Source organism: Polypterus senegalus, chromosome 8, assembly GCF_016835505.1.
Source record: "Polypterus senegalus isolate Bchr_013 chromosome 8, ASM1683550v1, whole genome shotgun sequence".
Lineage (NCBI taxonomy): Eukaryota > Metazoa > Chordata > Cladistia > Polypteriformes > Polypteridae > Polypterus > Polypterus senegalus.
In genome coordinates, this window is record NC_053161.1 from 118,340,604 (window position 1) to 118,361,596 (window position 20,993).

The window sequence follows — 20,993 nt, forward strand, 5'->3', positions numbered from 1 at the left end:
AGATTACTGAAAATAAAGCATTTAAAACCTCGTGTATCATCCTCAAACCGACGGATTAGTAGAGAGGTTTAATCAAACTCTCAAGCAAATGCTACGTAAGGTGGTCAGCGAGGATGGAAGGAACTGGGATCAGCTCCTCCCCCTCGTCCTTTTTGCCTATCGGAAGTCCCACAAGCCTCCACGGGTTCTCCCCTTTGAACTACTGTATGGGCACAACCTCGGGCATATTGGATATTTTGAAAGAAGGCTGGGAAGAAGAGGCTCTTCCCACCACTAACATACTGGAGTATATCGCAGTTACGCGATAGATTTGGAAAGATTCGCCTGTCCTTAAAAGTCACATGGAGGAGGCTCAAGCAGCACAGGTTCGCTACTACAACCGCACGCCTCTTCGGGAGTTCCACCCGGAGATCGGGTCATGGTCCTAGTGCCTACCTCCCACTCTAAGTTGCTTGCCCACTGGCAGGGCCCCTACGGTTAAGGAGAGGAAGGGACTGGTCGACTATTTGGTGAGTCAACCCAATCGTCGGCCAAAGGAGCGGGTATATCATGTGAACCTGCTGAAACCGTGGAAGGACAGGGACCCTGATCCCTCCTCCGGCCAGCCCCGCCACTCTTCGCTCACACACGACCTTAACTTTGGCGCAGACTTGAGACCCAGGCAACGGCAGGAGCTGGAAACAGTTATCCGGACCGCTCGAGAGGTAGTCAGTGAACACCCGGAAGGACCTCTCTGATTGAGCACAACATTGTGACAGAGCCCGGGTTGTTGTCCGAGAACGCCCGTGCGCCTTCCCGAGGCAAAAAGGCTGAAGTGGAGCTGAGATCAAGCGCATGCTGGAACTAGGTGTAATTGAGGAGAGTTATAGTCCCTGGTCCAGCCCCATTGTGCTGCCGGTAAGCCTGACGGAGTTGGAGGTTCCTGCAATGACTTCCGCCGCCTTAACCAAGTCTCCCAATTTGATGCCTATCCAATGCCACGCGTGGACGACCTCCTCGAGAGGCTTGGACAGGCTCAATACCTGACCACACTTGACATGACAAAAGGGTACTGGCAGGTTCCTTTAACGGACTCGCAAGGAAAAACGCGCTTAGTACCCCTAGCGGACACTGGCAGTATCGCGGTCCTTCCATTTGGGTTACACGGGCTCCAGCAACCTTTCAGCGCCTGGTGGACAAAGTGCTTCGGCCTCATAACTCATACAGTGCTGCCTACCTAGATGACGTGGTCATCTATTCCAGCACATGGAAGGAACACCTACAGCATGTCCAAGCGGTATTACGGACACTTGGTGAGGCGGGCTCGGATTAATCCCAAGAAATGTTTCTTTGGATTAAGCGAGGCCAAATATTTAGGCTACCTGGTGGGTCGGGTACCGTAAGGCCACAGTGCTCCAAAATTGATGCCATTCTGAAATGGCCCGTCCATGAACCAAGCGGCAGGTCCAAGCCTTTCGGTTAGCGGGTACTACCGCCGGTTTGTACCCGGTTTTGGAGAAAGCGCCTTTGACTGATTTAACAAAGAAGAGGGCCCCAACATTGTGGTATGGACTGCAAAACAGACGCTGCATTTGGTGACTTGAAGAAGGCCCTTACGTCCGCACCTATTTTGATGGCACCTAACTTTTCTTTGCCTTTCATCCTCCAGACGGACGCTTCGGACACAGGCCTGGGAGCCGTGCTGAGCCAAAGTGTCGATGGTGTCGAACACCCCGTCATGTTCCTGAGCCGGAAACTGTTGGACCGGGAGACCAGGTATGCGGCGGTGGAGAGGGAGGCTCTGGCGATTAAATGGGCGATCACTCAGCTGAGGTACTACCTGTTGGGCCGTGAGTTCACCCTTGTCACGGACCATGCACCTCTACAGTGGATGGCCCTGCACAAGGAGTCGAATCCGCGGGTCACCCGGTGGTTTCTTGACCTGCAGCCGTACAAGTTTTCGCCGCTCATCGCCGGGTGCTCTCCATGCCAACGCCGATGCTCTCTCGGTTTACGACCTCTCGTTAAGGTCGCCCGACCCGACGGGTCTGGGCTGAGGGGGGGGCCTTGTCACACACGCGCGCATGGGAGGCAGCTAAAGGGCTCGAGTGAAGGCAGTTCTGAGCCATGCCGGGATGTGGCAGAGCGCACTAACTCTCTTTCTCACTTCCCTGTAGACCTAACCCGGGAGGTTCCACCTGTCTCTCTGGACGTCACTTCTGGGACCGAGCCAATGGAGACAGACCTTGCCAGCTCCGGCCCCCCTGATGTCACATCCGGGACTAAACCAATGAACAATGAACACGTGCCCGACCCTTATGACCTCACTTCCTGTCTCCCCCTTTAAAAGCCTTCCCTTTTCCCTTCTGTGTCAGTCTTGTTTTGGACTCTGTTGTAAGCACTTCAGTGCTCGTATTTGAAAGAAAACGAAGTTGCAGCCAGGATACCAAATTACATGGGTGGCTGCCCCAAAACTTTTTCTGTCTTTGACTCGTTTTGTGACACTATATACAAGTATACAGAGAGACAAAATGATGAAGCTCAGCGCTCATTGAGTACACATAATGCAAATATAGGACAGTGTGAACAATCTGCTGAGGATGCTTACAGCCTGGGGAAAAAAATATCAGACTACTTCACAAATCAGGCTCTGATGCTGTAGTATTTTTATCCAGGATGCAAAGGAATGAAGAATCTATGAGAAAGGTCCTACACAATGCAGTAAGCTATGTGGCCACAGCCCTTGGAGAATGCGTCTTCTACAGAAGGGAGAGGCACTGCGATAATATTGTCTGCTGTCAGACATTCTGCAGTTGCTTGACCATAATGAAGCTGGTCAGAACACACTCAGTGGTGCCTCGATAAATGCGATGAGAATGGGAGACAAGAGGCTTGCTTGCTTCAGTTGCCTCAAAAATGTTGTCTTTGCTGGTTCTTTTTTTATTGTTGGAGGGGAAAAATATACTACCATGCCACAGCGGCAAGAAAGGTTTATCCAGCATGAGAACAATGCTGTACAATCATGCAACAATTGTACAACCCCAATTCCCAAAAATGCTGTGTAAAATTTAAACAAAAGCAAAATGCAATGATTAACAAATCTCATAAACACATATAACTTGTTCACAATAGAACATAGGAAACATAGTAAATGTTGAAAGTGAGACATTTTACTATTTCATGAAAAATTTTAGCTCATCTTGAACTTGATGGCAGCAACATGTCTCAAAAAAGTTGGAACGGCAGCAACAAAAAGCTAGAAAAGCAAGTGGAGGAACATTTTGCAACTGATTAACTGAATGGGTATTAAAAGAGCATCTCAAAGAGGAAGAGTCTCTCAGAAGTAAAGATGGGCAGAGGTTCACCAATCTTCAAAAAACTGTCTACAAATTGTGGAACAATTTCAAAATAATGTTCCTCGGTGTAAAATTGGAAGGAACTTGAATATCTCATCATCTACAGTTCATAATATCATCAAAAGATTTGGAGAATCTGAAGAAATCTCTGTGTGCAAAGGACAAGGCCAAAAATCAATAATGAATGCCTTTAATGTTCAGGCCTTGAAGCGGCTATGCATTAAAAACAGGCATGATTCTGTCATGGAAATCACCGCATGGGCTCAGGAACACTTCCAGAACAAAGTTCACTTCACCATCCATAAATGCAGGTTAAAGCTTCTATCATGCAAAGAAGCAGCCATATGTGAACATGATTCAGAAACACTACTGTCTTCTCTGAGCCAAAGCTCATTTCAAATGGCCTAAGGCAAAGTGTAAAAGTGTTCTGTGGTCAGACAAATCAAAAGTTGAGAGGGACCACCCAGCTTGTTATCAACACTCAGTTCAAAAGCCTGCATCTCTGATGGCATCGGTGCCAATAGAATTGGCAGCTTGCACATCTGGAAAGGTACTATTAGTGCTGAAAGGTATATACAGGTTTACAGCATCATATGTTCCCACCCAGATGATGTCTTTTTCAGGCAGGACCTTGCATATTTCAACAAGACAATGCTAAACTGCATACTGCATCTATTACAACAGCATGGTTTCACAGTAGAAGAGTTTGGGTGCTGAACTGGAATGCTTGTAGTTCAGACCTTTCACCATTTGAAAACATTTGGTGCATAATGAAATTAAAAATATGACAAAGACAACCCAGGACTGTTGAGCAGCTAGAATACTATGTCAGAAAAGAATGGGACAACACTCCTCTCCCAAAAGTCCAGCAACTGGTCTCCTCAACATGGCCATGTCCCAAAATTTTACGGACATGTTGCTGCCATCAAATTAAAAATGACCAATATTCTTCATGAAATAGTAAAATGTCTCACTTTCAACATCTGTTATGTTTTCTATGTACTATAGTGAATAAAATATGGGTTTATGAGATTTGAAAATTATTGCTGTTTTTATTTATATTTTACACAGCATCCCAAACTTTTTTTGGAATTGGGGGTTTTACCTATGTTTTATACTTAAGCAGAACAATATTTTAAAAATTAAGCTAACAAATGAGAACCCCAAACTATATAGCTCCATAATCTTAATTATAATTACACCATGCATAAAATGCAGACTTCTACTCTATTATGTACTTTATGTTCCTTAGCTATCTTCAAAAGGTAACATTTATGAAGGCAAATTGTCACCTTTAATATTTAATTAATGAGAGTTTCTGACTCTAAAATTTACTACCACAAAATACAGAAATACAAACAATAAGTGATTAAACAGGGGTCATGGGTCGTACAGGGCATCTACAGACAGACAGACAGGCAGACAGATAGATAGACAGATAGATAGACTGTGTGCAGAGGGTGCAGACCTATAAATACCTGGGAGTGCAGCTGGATGATAAATTGGACTGGTCTGCCAATACTGATGCTCTGTGTAAGAAAGGTCAGAGCCGACTATACTTCCTTAGAAGGTTGGCATCCTTCAACATCTGCAATAAGATGCTGCAGATATTCTACCAGACAGTTGTGGCGAGTGCTCCCAAATTCCTCCTACTGTATAATGACGACACTATTGTACCCCCTAACTGCTTCGATATGAAATAAGAAGTTATTTAAAGTCAGGTGTTGCTTGTCAAGTGTACCTGATTAATGAATGATTAATTACAAGGACAAAAGATATCTGCAATAACTGACAGCCGAAATTTCTGTTAGTCATGAGTGTTACACCATATCTGTAGGTATTTCTATAAGCTATTAAATCATCAGAAGTTAGATTTAGCCATTTTTAGGAATTTGTGAGAAGACTTAAACAATAAGTCAAGATGTATTTACTCAGAGACATTTTAAAATGAAAAGATAATTTATTTTACAACTATGCTTCCTTTTTTTGCAAAGATTATAATATTTTATACAAAATCTGCCCCCTTACTTTAACCACAATCCTAATGTTCAGACTGACATTCCAACCCAGGAATATGAAGAATGAATGCACTTTGTAAAAGTAAGTGAATTATATAAGAGGTTACAGATTTCTCTTCACTCCCTGTTTGTTTTAAAAGACAATGGAATAAATTTAGTCCAAAAACAAGACAAATGTGCATTTTTTATTTATTTCTTTTTTTTTTTACAATTGTGCTTTTGACACATCAATTTATTTTGTGTGTATACCGATAACAAGCTAGCTAACCTTAAAAATAAATATATTTTGCTATAGCAATTTTTAAATAAAAGGAACACATGAAACAAAGTTTATGATTGATTTGTAACCCTATGGGATAAAATAAAATCTAAATATATCTGCTCCCTTTAAGGGTATAATTCTCTCATGTCATTCTTATTTGCACTTTAAAATAAAACAGAGCTAAAGTGGAGGTAACAGAGAGCTAAGAATGGTCATTGTTAAATAACTTCATTATTTTGAATGCAAAGAAAATGTAAAACTTTGTCGTAAGATGTACACTTCTTGCATTTATATGAATTACATTTACATTTGGATGGCATTGGTGTACAATGGCTGCAGTTTCACATCTGTAAAAGATCCATTTTAATGCCCAGCATAGTCACTATATGTTAGGAGTTTGTACATTCTTCCCATCATCATGTGCATGGTTGGCACCAGCTGTCTTTGCCATTATCCCCAAAAGGACTAACACTAATTATTAAAAAAACATTTTTATGTATGTATTTGCATTTTTAATATATGTGATTTACATAATAAAAATGAAAAAAAAATATAAAATGTGTCAGTTTTCTTGAGCAGCAATGCATGTGAAATTTGGGTGAAACAACTAAAGGGTTGGTCGTGCCATTTCTGTCCAGTATTCATAATTTATGTTTGCTAGAAGGCAACAAGCACAGTCAGTGCTCTTTGGAGAGAAGAGCAGGAATTTAATATACTGAAAATAAAATGTTGGAAAGGTTGCGATTATTTTAAATTATTATTAGATGCAAGTTTTGCGCTTTGTAATTATGTGCACACTCTGTCCAAATCAAAATACACCCAGCCTAATCGTTGCTTGCAACAGACTCTCTTTGAGGTATTGAATGTAATGTGTATCTAAAACTTTCATGTCAGGTAACCAGAATGAACATAATATTCACTTATTTAAATGTTTATTTTACCACTTACTTATTGCTTCACCATGAACAGATCTAACCAGGCTGCTAATAATGCACTCAAAACATGGAGAATTTCATTTCTAATCATTCAAATTAAAATTAGACACCTTATGTTAATTAGGTAAAGAAGTCAGTGCTTCTTGTATCAATAAGAGAGAAAATAAAAACACTTAAAATAAGCCCCTTACCATGCTAGGATCATAATAAGCTTCTTGCGTTGGATTGACTGTATTCACATTTGTAATATTACTGGGGAGTGTTTTTGAACAATTTATCAACATTTGTTCCAAACCAGTCAAGTCCTACAGCATAACAAAAAAAAATATATGCAAATTCAAAACAAACTAGACAATCATGATATGTCTTGAGAAAACAGTTAATTATTCATTGTTCCTTTAAATTTATTTTTATTAAATTTGGATATAGACAGATGCCAAAACATACTTCAATTAAATTTCTTTGAATGATAACTTAAGATCAGATTTTAATCTTACAATAAATGGAATATTTACAATACACAGCAACTAAGTTTGAAGAAAGCAGTACAAAGTGAATGAATTACCTGAAGGTTAAGAGGCAGCTCGTGAATCCTAGTAGCTAAAGTACGGATCTCTCTATCTGACAAGACTCCAGACAAATCAGTATCCACTTCATCAAACACTTGTGAAACATTGAACTGCTGCACAGCACTCATTAGGTAATAAAAATAGGAGAATGCAAACTGCATGTCTTCAGAATGCCGTACTTTGTGAGATGATGTTATATCAAATTCTTCAGGAAACCTAAAAATACAAATAGAAATACAATGTTTCCAAATAGCACTGAGTTTAGGGTATCTCAAATTAAAATTAGCCCTTGTTGACTGGCGGCTGAAACACAAGACTAAATTAGGTTAAAAGTTTTCATCTTTCATAGGATTTTGCAACCAAAAATGAATACAATAAATTACAGTAAAAATACTTTGTTCAAAACCTCATGAACATAGATAAAATTTTTATGCAATAAAACCAAAATAAGATAGACAAATGAAACTGCTGAAAAAAAACATTGTTCAAATTTCTTTCTATTATTTTAGCATGCAAAACTCACCTATTTGTTTCTAACATCCAAATAATTAAATTTTTTTAAAGATAAGAATAAAATCAAGAAACAATTTAAATTCAGTACAAATAATCCCCATTGAGCACCTTAAAAATTTTAACAAAAAGCTGTTTATTTAGATTTACATTTCCGAAGTTCTGCATCACAATGGACAACCTGGAATAGCAGGAATTTTCCGAGATTTAAACCCCAAATTTCGACAAATTTATTCACATGGCTAAAAATCTGAAATTTCTTCAGCTTTTGTCAAAATTTTATGTTCAAAATGATATTGCAGACTTGTCTGACCTTTTCTTCTGAAAAATTTCAACAAAGTGTATTAAAAGTTGATTACAATTTCCTAATTTTCACACTGAAAAAAGGAATTTTTTTTAAGGACTTCAAATAAAATGTTAAGCCACTTGCCAAATTTTTAAACATTTATTTCCAACTTCCATTTTGTGCCAATAATTTAGCTTTTTAGTTTCTCACTAAAAATTGAATTCCATTTTGTTTCCCTGGAAAAGGTTCACGAAATTTGAAACCAAGAGATACAAAAGCATTAAATGCTATGGAAAATATTGGGTTCTAGAACACGCTATATAACTATATTGTCTTGAAAAAAATAAAAACCTATACAACAACAAAGCTTTTGCTTATGATATGGAAAGAAAATATTGCTGAAAGGTAACTAAGTCTTTATAGAATGTTTTAAACCAATTCATTTTACACTCCTAAAAGAATTTGTTGCAGCCTTATAAACAAAAAAACCCTGAAAAATTTGAAAACCTACACCAAGGCCAAAAAGTTTTAAAGAAATATTTCCCCTTGTTTAAAACAGGAAAAGAAATTCAAAAACCTTAATCAAAATGAATAATAGTGTAAATGGTTAGTTATAACGGCTCAGTATACAATAAAGGGACCAGCAAGTACAAATAATTAAAGTCAACTGATTTATTCTCCATGCACAATAGATTTGGTGAATTGCACTATAGGGCCAAAAGTTGGGATACCCAAGGGAATTTCACAGGCATAAAATAAGAACATAGTTTAACTATTGAAACATGTTAAAGGGTAGTAATTTAAATCATGATTACTCCAGTTATGGCACCACTTGAACAAGGGTCCAGTCAAAAATTTCTTCTTTTATCTGGCCCACAAAGTCAAAATGTACAATCCCTTTGGGAATTGTGTGCTAGGTGCCCCAAATAAATACAGTTTTAAAAGAATATTTTCTTTTTAAAATTTTGTATTTTATGGTCATTCCATGATGAATTACAGGCCCAGTCAGATTTTTTTCCCACACACACGGGTCATTTTCCACACGATAAAATCGCAGCTACTGAAACCCTGTCAAGTTATTCCAAATTTCATATAGACCAAAGAAAAAAAATGTTTGGGGAGGATTCTATGGAATTAAAAGATTTTTTCACAATGTCCAATTGAAGTCCTTGTCTGATTAATCTATCTTGGATCCAAAGAAGGAATGGGAAAGCATTCAATATTCATAAAATCGAAACTGACGCCCTTCCAAACCCATTCGAGAAAAGAAAGGAGAGGGAACTAAAATTCAGAATCGAGAGTCCATTTTACTCAGCTGAATTCAAAAGTCCTTGATTTCATATATTCGGCATACTTTTTTAAAGCGCAGCCTTCCCAAAATGTTATAAATAAATCCAGCCCATAAATGTATTGAATTGTTAGCTAAGGTTATTAGTATTACAATACAAAAATACCATTTTGGATATATAAAAGTATTTTGTATTTTATATATATATATATATATATATATATAGTATATATATATATTACATATATATATATATAATAAATATATAAAATAAATATATATATTATATAAAGTATATATATATATAGATATATAGTATAATATGTATATATATAATACTAACATATGTATATATATTTTACAATATATTAATGCATATTATTAATTATATATATATATATATAGGTATATATATAAAATATATATATATATATATGTTATATTGTCACACAGTGATGGGAAGCAGCTGAAGGCTAGACAATACTGTTTATACATCTGCCCAGGGCGGGTACTGGACGCTTTTCTGAGTTCCCCTGCAGGTTACCCGGGAAATCCCACCAGGACCCGCCATTTGGAAGGACACACCACCCCCGGGTTCCGCCCCAAGAAATGAAGTCACTCCGTTCCGCCCCAAGGGGATGTCACTTCCTTCGCCCAGAGGCCCTAATCTTTTCCGCCTCTGAGCTATAAGTTTCACGCTTGTTTTAGGCAGGCAGTTCTTTTTTGGGACTCTGTTGTGTAAATTTGACTATGATGTCTCGGGCACGCTTGCAGCCAGGAAACCATTAAACGGGTGGTGCCCCAAACCTTTCACCCAAGTCTCTATTTTATTACAGTGCGAGGCCGCAGGATGGTGTCCCTGAAAAACCCCGGGGACATCACCTTACAAGGAACCAGGGTGAGAACCGGGCCAAATTTCCGCAGGAGGCCTGGGGTCAGGAAGGACGCGGTAGGCTCTGCCCACAGCATAACCCAGCTAAACCCATCTCGGGAAAAAAGGAGGGACCCTAGGCGGGCTGGCCTCGGGGGAAAACACACGAGAAAGTTCAGATGTTTTCCCTGGGGGAAAGCGAACCCTTCATCGACAAGGCCCCGTTAATGATGGGTTATCCCCGGGCCAGCAGGTAAGAAATATTAAACTGGGAGTTTAACTCAGTAAAGGGTTGTCAGAGCAGGCGGGCCTTCGCAGCAGGTGGGGCAGTGGCTACGCCATTTGAATTAAGCCCCTTACAAATAGCAGCAAGTGGCCTGTTTTTGCTGGAAACACCTACCCCAGACTTTGCCCAGGGCCGCCTGGGGCAATTTCATTCAATGGACGAGCACCAGCTCCAAAACACCAAGGCCGGTGTGAAACCTGGGAGGGCAGAACAGCTGCTTTGTACACCCGGAGTTTTGTCCCACTGAAGCAGTCCCTCCACGAATCCAGAGCCTGTTCGTCGCCGGGCTTGGTTGAATGTCGGGAACAAGGCGGACCGAGGGGACAATGGCGGGTTGTTTGTGTGCCCTTAGAACCCTGGCGGGTAAAAAATACGGAGAGCTTTATTATTAATGGAAAGGGTAACAGCGCTGTTTGATTCCGCAGTAACGTTCGTCGTGTCGCCGCTTTGTCTACCGCAACAATGGATTAAGAAAAGACCAGTCTAAAAAGTATACACGGGGATATCCGCTGCATAATACCGCCCGTGTTTTGGGGTCTCCGAGGAACCCTTCGGGGCTTTACAGAAGCGGGACACCCGGGTCCTCCGCTTCCGAATCCTCGGGCGGACTGGTCTGACAGTAACCGCGTAGTTTAGGGAAAACATTCTCAAAAGCTTTGGCCTCGTATAGATGATAAGACTATCTCAGCTGTTTCCACACCCCGGGAACCCGCCGAAGGGAGGGGGGGCGGTCAGAGATAAGATACTCCCCGGGACGCGCACACGCCATTACTACCGGGAGCGAGGGAGGATTCTCCCTCTTTGGGGCAGACCGACCCGCCTCTGAGTTTCACTTTCAGTTTAGAGCACCGCTTCTTTCAAAGAGAGAACAGTGGAATGACGACTTCTGAAGACATAAAGAATGCAGTTTCGCAACGCCAACGACGATTTGCCCATGCCCAGGGACTCACTTTGCGCGATAATGAATTATTGATCGGGTTTGAACATGAGGGAAGGTCCGGGAAATTGGTAGTCCCGACCTGACACCCGGGAGGTTTGCGAAGTTAGCCCACTCACCTTCTTGAGGCCATCTCGGCCCGAAAACATTAGAGCCGCATTAAGTCTGCTTGGCCGATTAATGAGGAGGTTCCGCTTTTGCATTTCCTGCCCGGAGTGCAACGCGGGAAATTCCGGAAGGACCGGCTCTCTGATTCCCTTCCCTTATTGACGCCCTTTGACAGATTGGGGTGGATATAGGATTCCTGAGCCCTCAGCCCGAATAAAAAATAACCGGGCCTCCGGATTGAACCCGGATTCCTAAGCGCTCCATTGCGCCGCACCACAAAAAAATTGCACGGAACTAGAGTCTTTTCACGGTGGGGATTCCTAGAGAAGTCCTGACGGGCCAAGGAACGCCCTTCACCCGAAACGCTCAAGGGGACTGCCGTTTCTGAAAATAAAGCATTTGAAAACCCCGGTATCATCCCCCAAACCATGGGCTAGTGGAGAGGTTCAACCAAACCTCGCAAATGCGTACGGAGAAGTCAGCAAGGGTGGGAGGAATTGGGACCAACCTCCCCTTGTCCCTTTTGCCTACCGAAGTCCTCGCTTCCCACGGGTTCTTTCCTTTTAATTACTATAGGAAGACAGCCCCGGGCTTATTTGACATTTTAAAAGAGGGTTTGGGGAAGGGAGGCACAGCCCCCACTCAAATTTGGAGTATACTCCAATTGCGCGAAGATTTGATGTAATAAGACCCATACTAAAAGTCATATCGAGAAGGCATCAACAGACAGGCCCGCTTGATGACCCGGGGGACGCACTCTCCGGAGTTCCAACCGGGACGTCATGGTATTGGTTCCTACTACACTCTAAACTCTTCGCATTGGCTAGGCCCTCTGCAAATTAGGAGAGGGGAGGTTCACTATTGGTGAAAAAGCCCAATCGCCGACCAGCCTGACAATATATCATGTAAACCTGCGAAATGGTGAGAGAGGGATCCCGATCCCTCCTCCCGACAGCCCTGCTCTCTTCCGAAGTAAGTGCCCCACCCCGCAAAAGCATCTCCCAGACAGAGACAGGAGCTCGCGCTATCCGCCGTCCCAGAGGGTAGTGAACAGCCAGGTCGACCCTCTTATTGCACTCATATGACTGACCGGGGATCGCCCGTAGCCACCCAGACTCGGAGGCAAAGAAAGTAGAAGTGGGAACTGGAAACGTAAAAGCCTATAGGGGGACGGGAAATAGTAGTCCCCGGTCCAGCCCCATCGCCTTGATTGCTAAGCCGACGGCAGTTGAGGTTTGCAACTTTCCGGCCGCTCAAAACCCAAATTTCCGATTGATGCTTATCCCCCGCCTGCGGACGACCTTCCTCGAGACTGGGACCAGCCAAATTTTGACACACTTGACATGGCGGGGTACTGGCAGGTTCCTTAACGAGTCCGCGGCAAAACCGCTAAAACTTAGCGGACACTGGCAGTCGGTCCTTCCATTCGAATCGGGCCCGGGGGTTTTCAGCCGCCTGGTGGACAAAGTGCCCGCCCCATAACTCGCTCTGTGTTGCTTATCTGGGTGACGTTGCATTTTATTCCAGCACCTGGGAAAGGGGCACATACAGCAGGTCACAGCAGACGGAATTGGAGGGCGGCCCGTGATCAACCCCAAGAAATGTTACGGGTTGAGGGGAAGCCAAATTTTTGGGGTACCTAGGGGCCGGGAAATGTGAGGCCACAAAGTTCAAGTTGAAGCCATAATGGCCTGCCCCGCCCAGGGAAAACCAAGCGGTAAGTCCAATCCCTTTTTCGTTTGGGGTACTACCGCCTTGGCCTCGCTTCCCCAGAGGCCTTTGACCGACCGACAAAGAAAAGAGCTCCCGGCGTGGGATGGTCTGAAAGCCCGGGCTGTATTCAGTGACTTGGGCTCTGAATTCGACCTTCACCCCCAACTTTCTCTCCTTTGTCCTTCCAGACGACGCTCGACACGGCTTGGAGCCGAGGAGCCAAAGCCCACGGTGTTGAAACCGCTAGTACCTGAGCCGGGAAAATGTTGACCGGGGACCCGGTACGCCAAGCGGTGGAGAAGGAGGCTTCATCAAATGGGCGGTGACGAATCGCGGGTATACCTTGGTCGGGTTCACTCTGGTGACGGATCATGCGCCTTTAAGTGATGGCCCTTCAGGAGTCGAACCGCTGGTCACAGGTGGTTTTGACCTGCAGCAGTACAAATATACGCCGCTCATCAAGGGGCCCTTCTGCCAACGCCATGCCCTTCCCGGCCCACACCTTTCCGGCGCCAACCACGGGTGCTGAGGGGAGTCTTCCACACGGTGCTGGGAAGCGCTGGGTTAGAAATCTGTTTATACATCTCCCAGGGTGGCCCACGCCCTGACCTGCAGGGCTTCCCGAAACCACGGGCCGCCTTCAGAAGACACCCCGCCCCAAGTGAAGTCACTTCGGGTTCCGCCCAAGTAGTCCCCTCCAGTCCGGGCCCAGAGGACGCCCTCTGGTAAAATCGTGCTTAGCAGCGTCGGACCTTTTAAACCGTGGTTCAACCTTGCCCAGAACCCTTTAATTGCCCCAAATTTTAAATTATTATTAAATATATATATATATATATATATTATAAAAAGTAAAAAATAAAAAATTTAGATAAAATAATATTAATAAATATATAATATAATAAATATTTATTTTTAAAAATTTATATTATTAATAGTATATAAATTATAATATATGTATTATTATAACATAAATATAAGATAATTTATAAATATATAAATATATATGTATATATATATATATATATATATATATATATATATATATATATATATATATATAGTATATATATATATATATATATATATATATATATATATATATATATATATATATATATATATAGTATATATATAGATATATATATATAGTATATATATATATATATATAGTACTAGCAAGAATACCCAGGCCAGATAGTGTGTTAGAGAGTTATGAAAGAAGAAAAGCAAACATTTTAAAATAATTAAGATGATTGTTAATGTAATTGTTTTGTCATTGATATGAGTGTTGTTGTCATATCTATCTATTTATATATATATATATATATATATATAGCAAAAATAGCTTACGATTGGCAGCTGAGAAGTAAAAAGAAAAGGAAACATTTTAATAATAATGTAACATGATTGACAATGTAATTGTTTTGTAATTGTCATGAGTGTTGCTGGTATATATATATATATATATATATATATATATATATATATATATACACATCTATACACATATATATATACATATTATATATATATATATATATACACATATACACACATACATATATATACATATACATATATATACACATACTGTATATATACACACACATATATATACATACTGTATATACAACATATACATATCTACATATATACTGTATATACACATATATACAAATCTACATATATATATCTACATATATATATTAGGGGGTGGGACTCGATTAAAAAATTAATCCAATTAATTAGAGGCTGTGTAAGAATTAATCTTGATTAATCGTATGTAATCGCACACGAATTTGCCCCAAATCGCAAATGTTTTTTTTTTTATTTAAAACGGTTTTAGTGGGCTTACAGAATCAAATAATAGACATGGACATGAATATTGTAAACTGAAGCTGTTTTAATTTCTGAAAAAGCTTTTAAACTGCATTTGAATTCAAAACAGAAACAAAAATATCATCCCTGGTTAAAATTGGGCAGACTTAAAATAAAGTGGTAGTTTAAGTACTTTAAGTACATTTTCAGAATAGTATTGTCTTTAAATAATAATAACCAAAATTTCACCATAAAGTGCAGTTTTTCTTCTTAAAAAATAAGTCAGAAACATAAAAGGTAATTTGACCAGCTTACTCTTTAAACTCTGAGTAACATTAGCCAAAATTATTTTGTACATTAGGCTAAAACAGTGTGATCATTGAACATTTTGTAATTAGATGTATTTAGAATTACTAACGGTCACGGAAGTCCAATGATCCCCAGTAAGAGCCACAAAGTCCGCTCTGTAATGCATCTAATTTTGCTTGCTTTTCAGTGTGCACAAAACCATGCTTTTATCAAGGCTTTCCTCGGTAGTCGAAATGATCAGTCGTAGGAACGCGCTTTATTCCGACTCTAACATTTTTGTAGCTGTGATGTGTGCATCAGTGTAATGGATGTACCAGGAAATCATGCATTGACAAAAGTTCCCGTTTGCTTGGAATTGAAAGTGTGATTAAATGCGCTATTTTTTAACGCGTTATGGAGTACATGCATCGAAGCTTCTCAACTGTGCTTGTGCTAAGAAAGGGAAAATTGTAAAATAACGTAACATGATTCTGCTAACCTAATATTTTTTCATACGCCCCAAACCAAGGAGATGGGAAGGTAAAATGAATCGGTAGCGCGCATACATAGTCAGTACATCCCTCTCGAATCGAACCTCGAATGTCGGCGTTAGAGGCTAAGACTCTACAATTGCGCCACCGCTTGTGTCTATGCTAAAGTATGTATTGTAGATCTGCCTATAGATACACATTTATATATATACCCGTATATCGCAGTGGAGAAGTAGAAGTTATGAAAAAGAAAAGGGAACATTTTAAAAATAACGTAACATGATTGTCAATATACAGTAATTGTTTTGTGAGTGTTATTGAATGTTGCTGTCATCAAGGATTTGATTATCATTATTTCTTTCAATCAGGCTCGTATTTGTACGATGTGTTCAAGTTACATTCCGTGTTTGTCAATCGTTGTAAAGATAAGAGGTTTCATTCATCGATTAGTTCCTTACTGCATCAATAAACAGCTCGTCTTCCTTTTTATTTGTGATGTGACAAACTGCATGCACGCAGTCTTCCTTTAGCGGGACATTGACTTTTTCCACCGTGTGCTTTGTTTCCACAGTAGCTGCATTTATGAATATGCTTATCAGACGCTTCATATTTTTGCTGCCTTTTCAATTGTGTAATTCGGTTTTGTTCAGCGCTTTTGGAACTGTTGCTTTTATCTGTGCACTGCATCAGTTCACGCGGAGCCACTCGGTGTACTTGCATCGAAGGTTCCCAGCTGTGCTGGTGCCATCTCGCTATGTCCATAGCTTTATTTAATGTTACCTTAGTCCTGGCACTTAAAACTTTCTCTGGCAGTTTCGCTGAGTTTGTGTCAAACACCACCCTGACCATCTCATCTTCCTCCATAAGCACAGTCCTTCACCCGTGAATATTTACCCGTGGTAGTTTGCTATTGGATTGCCGCTGACGGACGGCCTTATATGGGCAGGCACTAAATTACAAACGCCAGCGGCAGCCTGTCTATGAACTTAATTTAAAGTGTAGGTTTACATCGTGCTTTGTTTCCGAAGTAGCAGAACTCGCTTCTTATTGTTTCGCTGCCTTCTCAATTATATAATGCATGTTTTCTTGAGCGCTTTTTTGAGGTCTTCCTGGTTTTCTATGTACTGCGTGATTACGTGGGAGGCGTGATGATGTCACACGAAACTCCGCCCACGGCGTTGAAGCTCATCTCCATTACAGTAAATGGAGAAAAACTGCTTCCAGTTATGACCATTACGCGTAGAATTTCGATATAAAACCTGTCCAACTTTTGTAAGGAAGCTGTAAGGAATCAACCTGCCAAATTTCAGCCTTCCACCCACACGGGAAGTTGGAGAATTAGTGATGAGTCAGTGAGTGAGTGAGTGAGTGAGGGCTTTGCCTTTTATTAGTATATATATATATATATATATATATATATATATATATATATATATATATATATATATATATATATATATATATACAGTAATCCTCGCTATATCAAGCTTTGACTTTTCGGTTTTAGCTCTATCGATTTTATATGAAAGCATAACTAAATATATAACGCGGATTTTTGGCTGCTTCGCGGTTCTCTTGGACAATGTGTCTTTTACTTCCTGTACATGCTTCCTCAGTTGGTCTGCCCAGTTGATTTCATACAAGGGCGCTATTGGCGGATGACTGAGAAGCTAACCAATCAGAGCACGCAGTTAAGTCCTCCTGACTGAGAAGCTAACCAATCAGAGCACGAGTGAAGTTCCTGCTTGCTGAATGCAGTGTTAACCAGGAAGTCTCGTCTCGCTCATTCAGCATCAGCGTGTTTCGCTGTGTAAAGAGTTGTGCTCTTTGTGTTTATCCTGGTGCATAGTCAAGCACTTCATTATGGCTCCAAACGATCTGCTACTGCTTCAGGGCTGTGCCCAAGCCGCAAACGGAAGATGTTAGCGATTGCGAAAAGGTAAGCGTTTTGGATTTGTTGAAGGCTACGATTCTTTTTATTTAAAAAGTAGGAAAGGAATATAAGATCTACGGCCGCAGTGTCCTTTTAACCAGGGTGCAAAACAAGTTGTAAGTGGATGTAATAAGGCAGTAGTCTGGATGGAATCTGCTTTAGGGATTTGGATTGAAGACTGCCAGAAGAAGAACAACGGCAGTGCTTCAATCGCCTGAAGTGGCTCCTTTAAGGGCTGTAACGCTCTCCTTTGTTGTGCAGTAAAATAAAACTCATTGTTATCGGACAAGTCATCGTGTCATTGTTGGTGAGTAACCATAATTAATTTTCTACTTACAGTACTTAGTACATGTAACGCACGTTTAGTGTCACTGTACACACATTTACTGTATACTATTTTTTGTTGCATTGTCGTATTTATTGCTGGTGGCATGTCTATCGTAATGGCTGTAACATGTGATATCGGAGACACTCAATATCTTTAAAATAATAATTAGGTTTTACTGTATATAAACAGTGTTTTTATTTACATAATTTCAATGAATCTTACCTAATATCTAAGAGAATACAAAGGGATTATGCTGTATAACTCTGCGGGGAATATTTATAAACAGTGTGGGAGAGTTTATAAGGGCTTAAAATATATAAAAATAACCATACAAACATATGGTTTCTACTTCGCGGATTTTCACCTATCACTGGGGGGTCTGGAACGCAACCCCCGCGATCGAGGAGGGATTACTGTAGTATATATATACATACACAGTGTATATATATATATATATATATATATATATACAAATTTTTTTTTTTTAATGTAGGTAGATCATTTTGACCTGGTCATTTTAAAAGTAGCTCACAAGCCAAAAAAGTGTGGGCACCCCTGATCTAGGAGCAGCATCCACACAAACGAAGTGCAGACCACACAAACTCAAAGGACAGGGCTATTGATTGCTGAAGCACTTAGTATATAAAATTCAACTATTTTCTCATGCATCACATCTACTGCATTTCCAAGGCCAAGCAGCCTCACACAAGCCTACGATCACTATGCACAATACCAAGCATTGGCTGATGTGGTGTAAAGCACACCACCACTGGACTCTAAAGCACAGGAAACAGGTTTTCTGGAGGGATGAATCATGCTTTATTATCTAACAACCTGGTGGATGAATGTAGGTTTGGTGGATGCCAGGAGACTGCTACCTTCTAGACTGCATATTGCCTATTATAAACACCTATGGGATGAAATGGATCCCAAATAATAAGCATTGTCTTGTTGTCCAACATCAGTTCCTGACCTCATTTAATGCTCTTTTAGCTGAATGGGCACACAATCCCACAGATGCACTTCAAAATCTTGTGGAAAGCTTCTCAGAGGAGTGGATTCTGTTATTGCCACAAAGTGTTGGGGAGACATCATATAAATACGCAGGATTTTGGAACAGGACATCCAACAAGCTTATAAAGGTACTAGGCTCACCCGCCTTTTAAGGCGACCGACTTTTAAGTTGACCACTTCTTAAGGCAATTCAATATGTAGATCAATTTGATATTTTATACAAACTCATTAATTTGGTTATATTGCATTTGAGCGGTATTACTTTAATACTCGTAGTTTCTGTTATTTTTGTGATGAAATTTAAACTTTTTTCTATATTGCGGTCGCCCTTTTGAACCCCCCTGATATTTACTATGCAGTGAGGCATTTGTACTCCATCAACATTAATTATTTCCAGAGACATAATTTTGTCTAATTTTCCAGCGCATCGCACACAAAAGCAAGGGAACGATGGGAGCACCAGAACTCTGCTCACATCATGTTGCTTCGTACCGCAAGCTGCAAGTAGTAAGTCTGTGATAAGCGGAATACCGCTACGCTTTCCACTCACGGGACGGAAGGATAATCCTGACCGCTTTTATATAGTAAGAAAGAAGAACAAGATATCGCACAGTCTGGAGTAGAAAATCATCTTTTACCTGGAAAAACGAAACTACAAATCCCATCGTGCATCGCAAAATGGACGGGGCGTGTGTGAAACTCCGCGCCTGCGTAGCACTCATGGAACGGAAGGACAATCCTGACTGCTTTTATATAGAAGGATAATGGTTAGGTGTCCATACTGCCCAGAAATTTTTCGCCATGCAGTCTACAAGCTTCACTTTACACTGTATTAATGAAGGCTGGAAGCTAATAAGCAAGTCCTTGCAAACCTTGTACTTTTCCCGAGGTGTACTTTTCCCGAGGATTACATTGATGAGTTAGAACAGAGAGAGGTACTTGAGAGCTGGGAGCTAAAAGAAGATACTCTAGAGTGCATGGCAACTAGCAACACTACTAATGTACCTCAAAACGTTTGATGAGATTACAGTTTTTTAGACAGAGTCTTTGTCTGTCTAATGGTAATTAAAAAAAATAATAATAAAATAAGAAGTTTTCACATTGTAGCTGACTTTACATCATTTTTCAAATCTAACAGATAACATTTTAATTAGCCTATACATTATAAAGAATTTCAGCACCATGTGTCAATTTAGTTTTCCTTTTTATTTTGTCCCAACCTGCCTTTCTGGAAGTAAATGCTCTAATTCGAAAGGAATTAAATATTTTTCCCAAATCATATGGCCTCTACACAATATAATTTTAAATTTCCATTTGCAAAAGAAAATTAAGTATTACATGTATTCTTCAGTATTCTTCCTCTTGTTCTGACATTCACATAAACTATAAGCACAATTAAAACTGTTATGTTTTAAGAGAAAAAAGTTAACTTTTACGGGTGTGTGTGAGAGTTTTTACAAGGAACATCAGATATGGCTGCTGAGGCTTCTGCACCAAAGTGGAAGACGTCTCTAGGAAGCTTTTTAAGAAAGATTCATAAAGCTCGGGAACTAATCTAGCCAGCAGAAGCACAATTGGGAAAGAGCTGCAAAGCCATCTGTAAAAGGTTGATACAGACAGTGAGTGTGATCCTCTACAATGGTGGAAACCCAATGGAACCAATAACACCCAGAGTACATCAACAAGAACAGAAATACCTATAAATTCCTGCAATAACTATCCCATATGAAGGGACATTTAGTACAGATAACATTGTTACTTGCCCTAGCATCACTCAAGCTTGACAATGCAGACAGGCTTGTCTTTCTATCCCACAGCCTGTGACAGTTTTCAGACTACTGTGTTAATAACAGCACATAAAGTCTATGGGAACTTTGGGAACAGCCATAATTTTGTTTAAGTTTTATTTGATCTATTTTTGTTATTTTTTTGTATTAGATTTTATCCATACTGTTAACATATCTAATATCCTTAAAAAGTCATTAGAGTAAACTGTAATATTT

The 20,993-nt window shown here is 40.3% G+C and overlaps 1 protein-coding gene across 1 annotated transcript in view; it reads right to left on the bottom strand.

Moving 5' to 3' along the window:
- Positions 1–20,993, bottom strand: part of gnptab (N-acetylglucosamine-1-phosphate transferase subunits alpha and beta) — a 148,337-nt gene that overhangs the window by 26,857 nt on the left and 100,487 nt on the right. The window contains exons 14-16 of the mRNA XM_039762176.1: positions 7,943–7,950; positions 7,116–7,335; positions 6,742–6,855 (exon numbers count right to left, since the gene is read on the bottom strand). Of these exons, the coding sequence (XP_039618110.1) occupies positions 6,742–6,855; positions 7,116–7,335; positions 7,943–7,950 (342 nt within the window). The remainder of the gene's footprint in view (positions 1–6,741; positions 6,856–7,115; positions 7,336–7,942; positions 7,951–20,993) is intronic.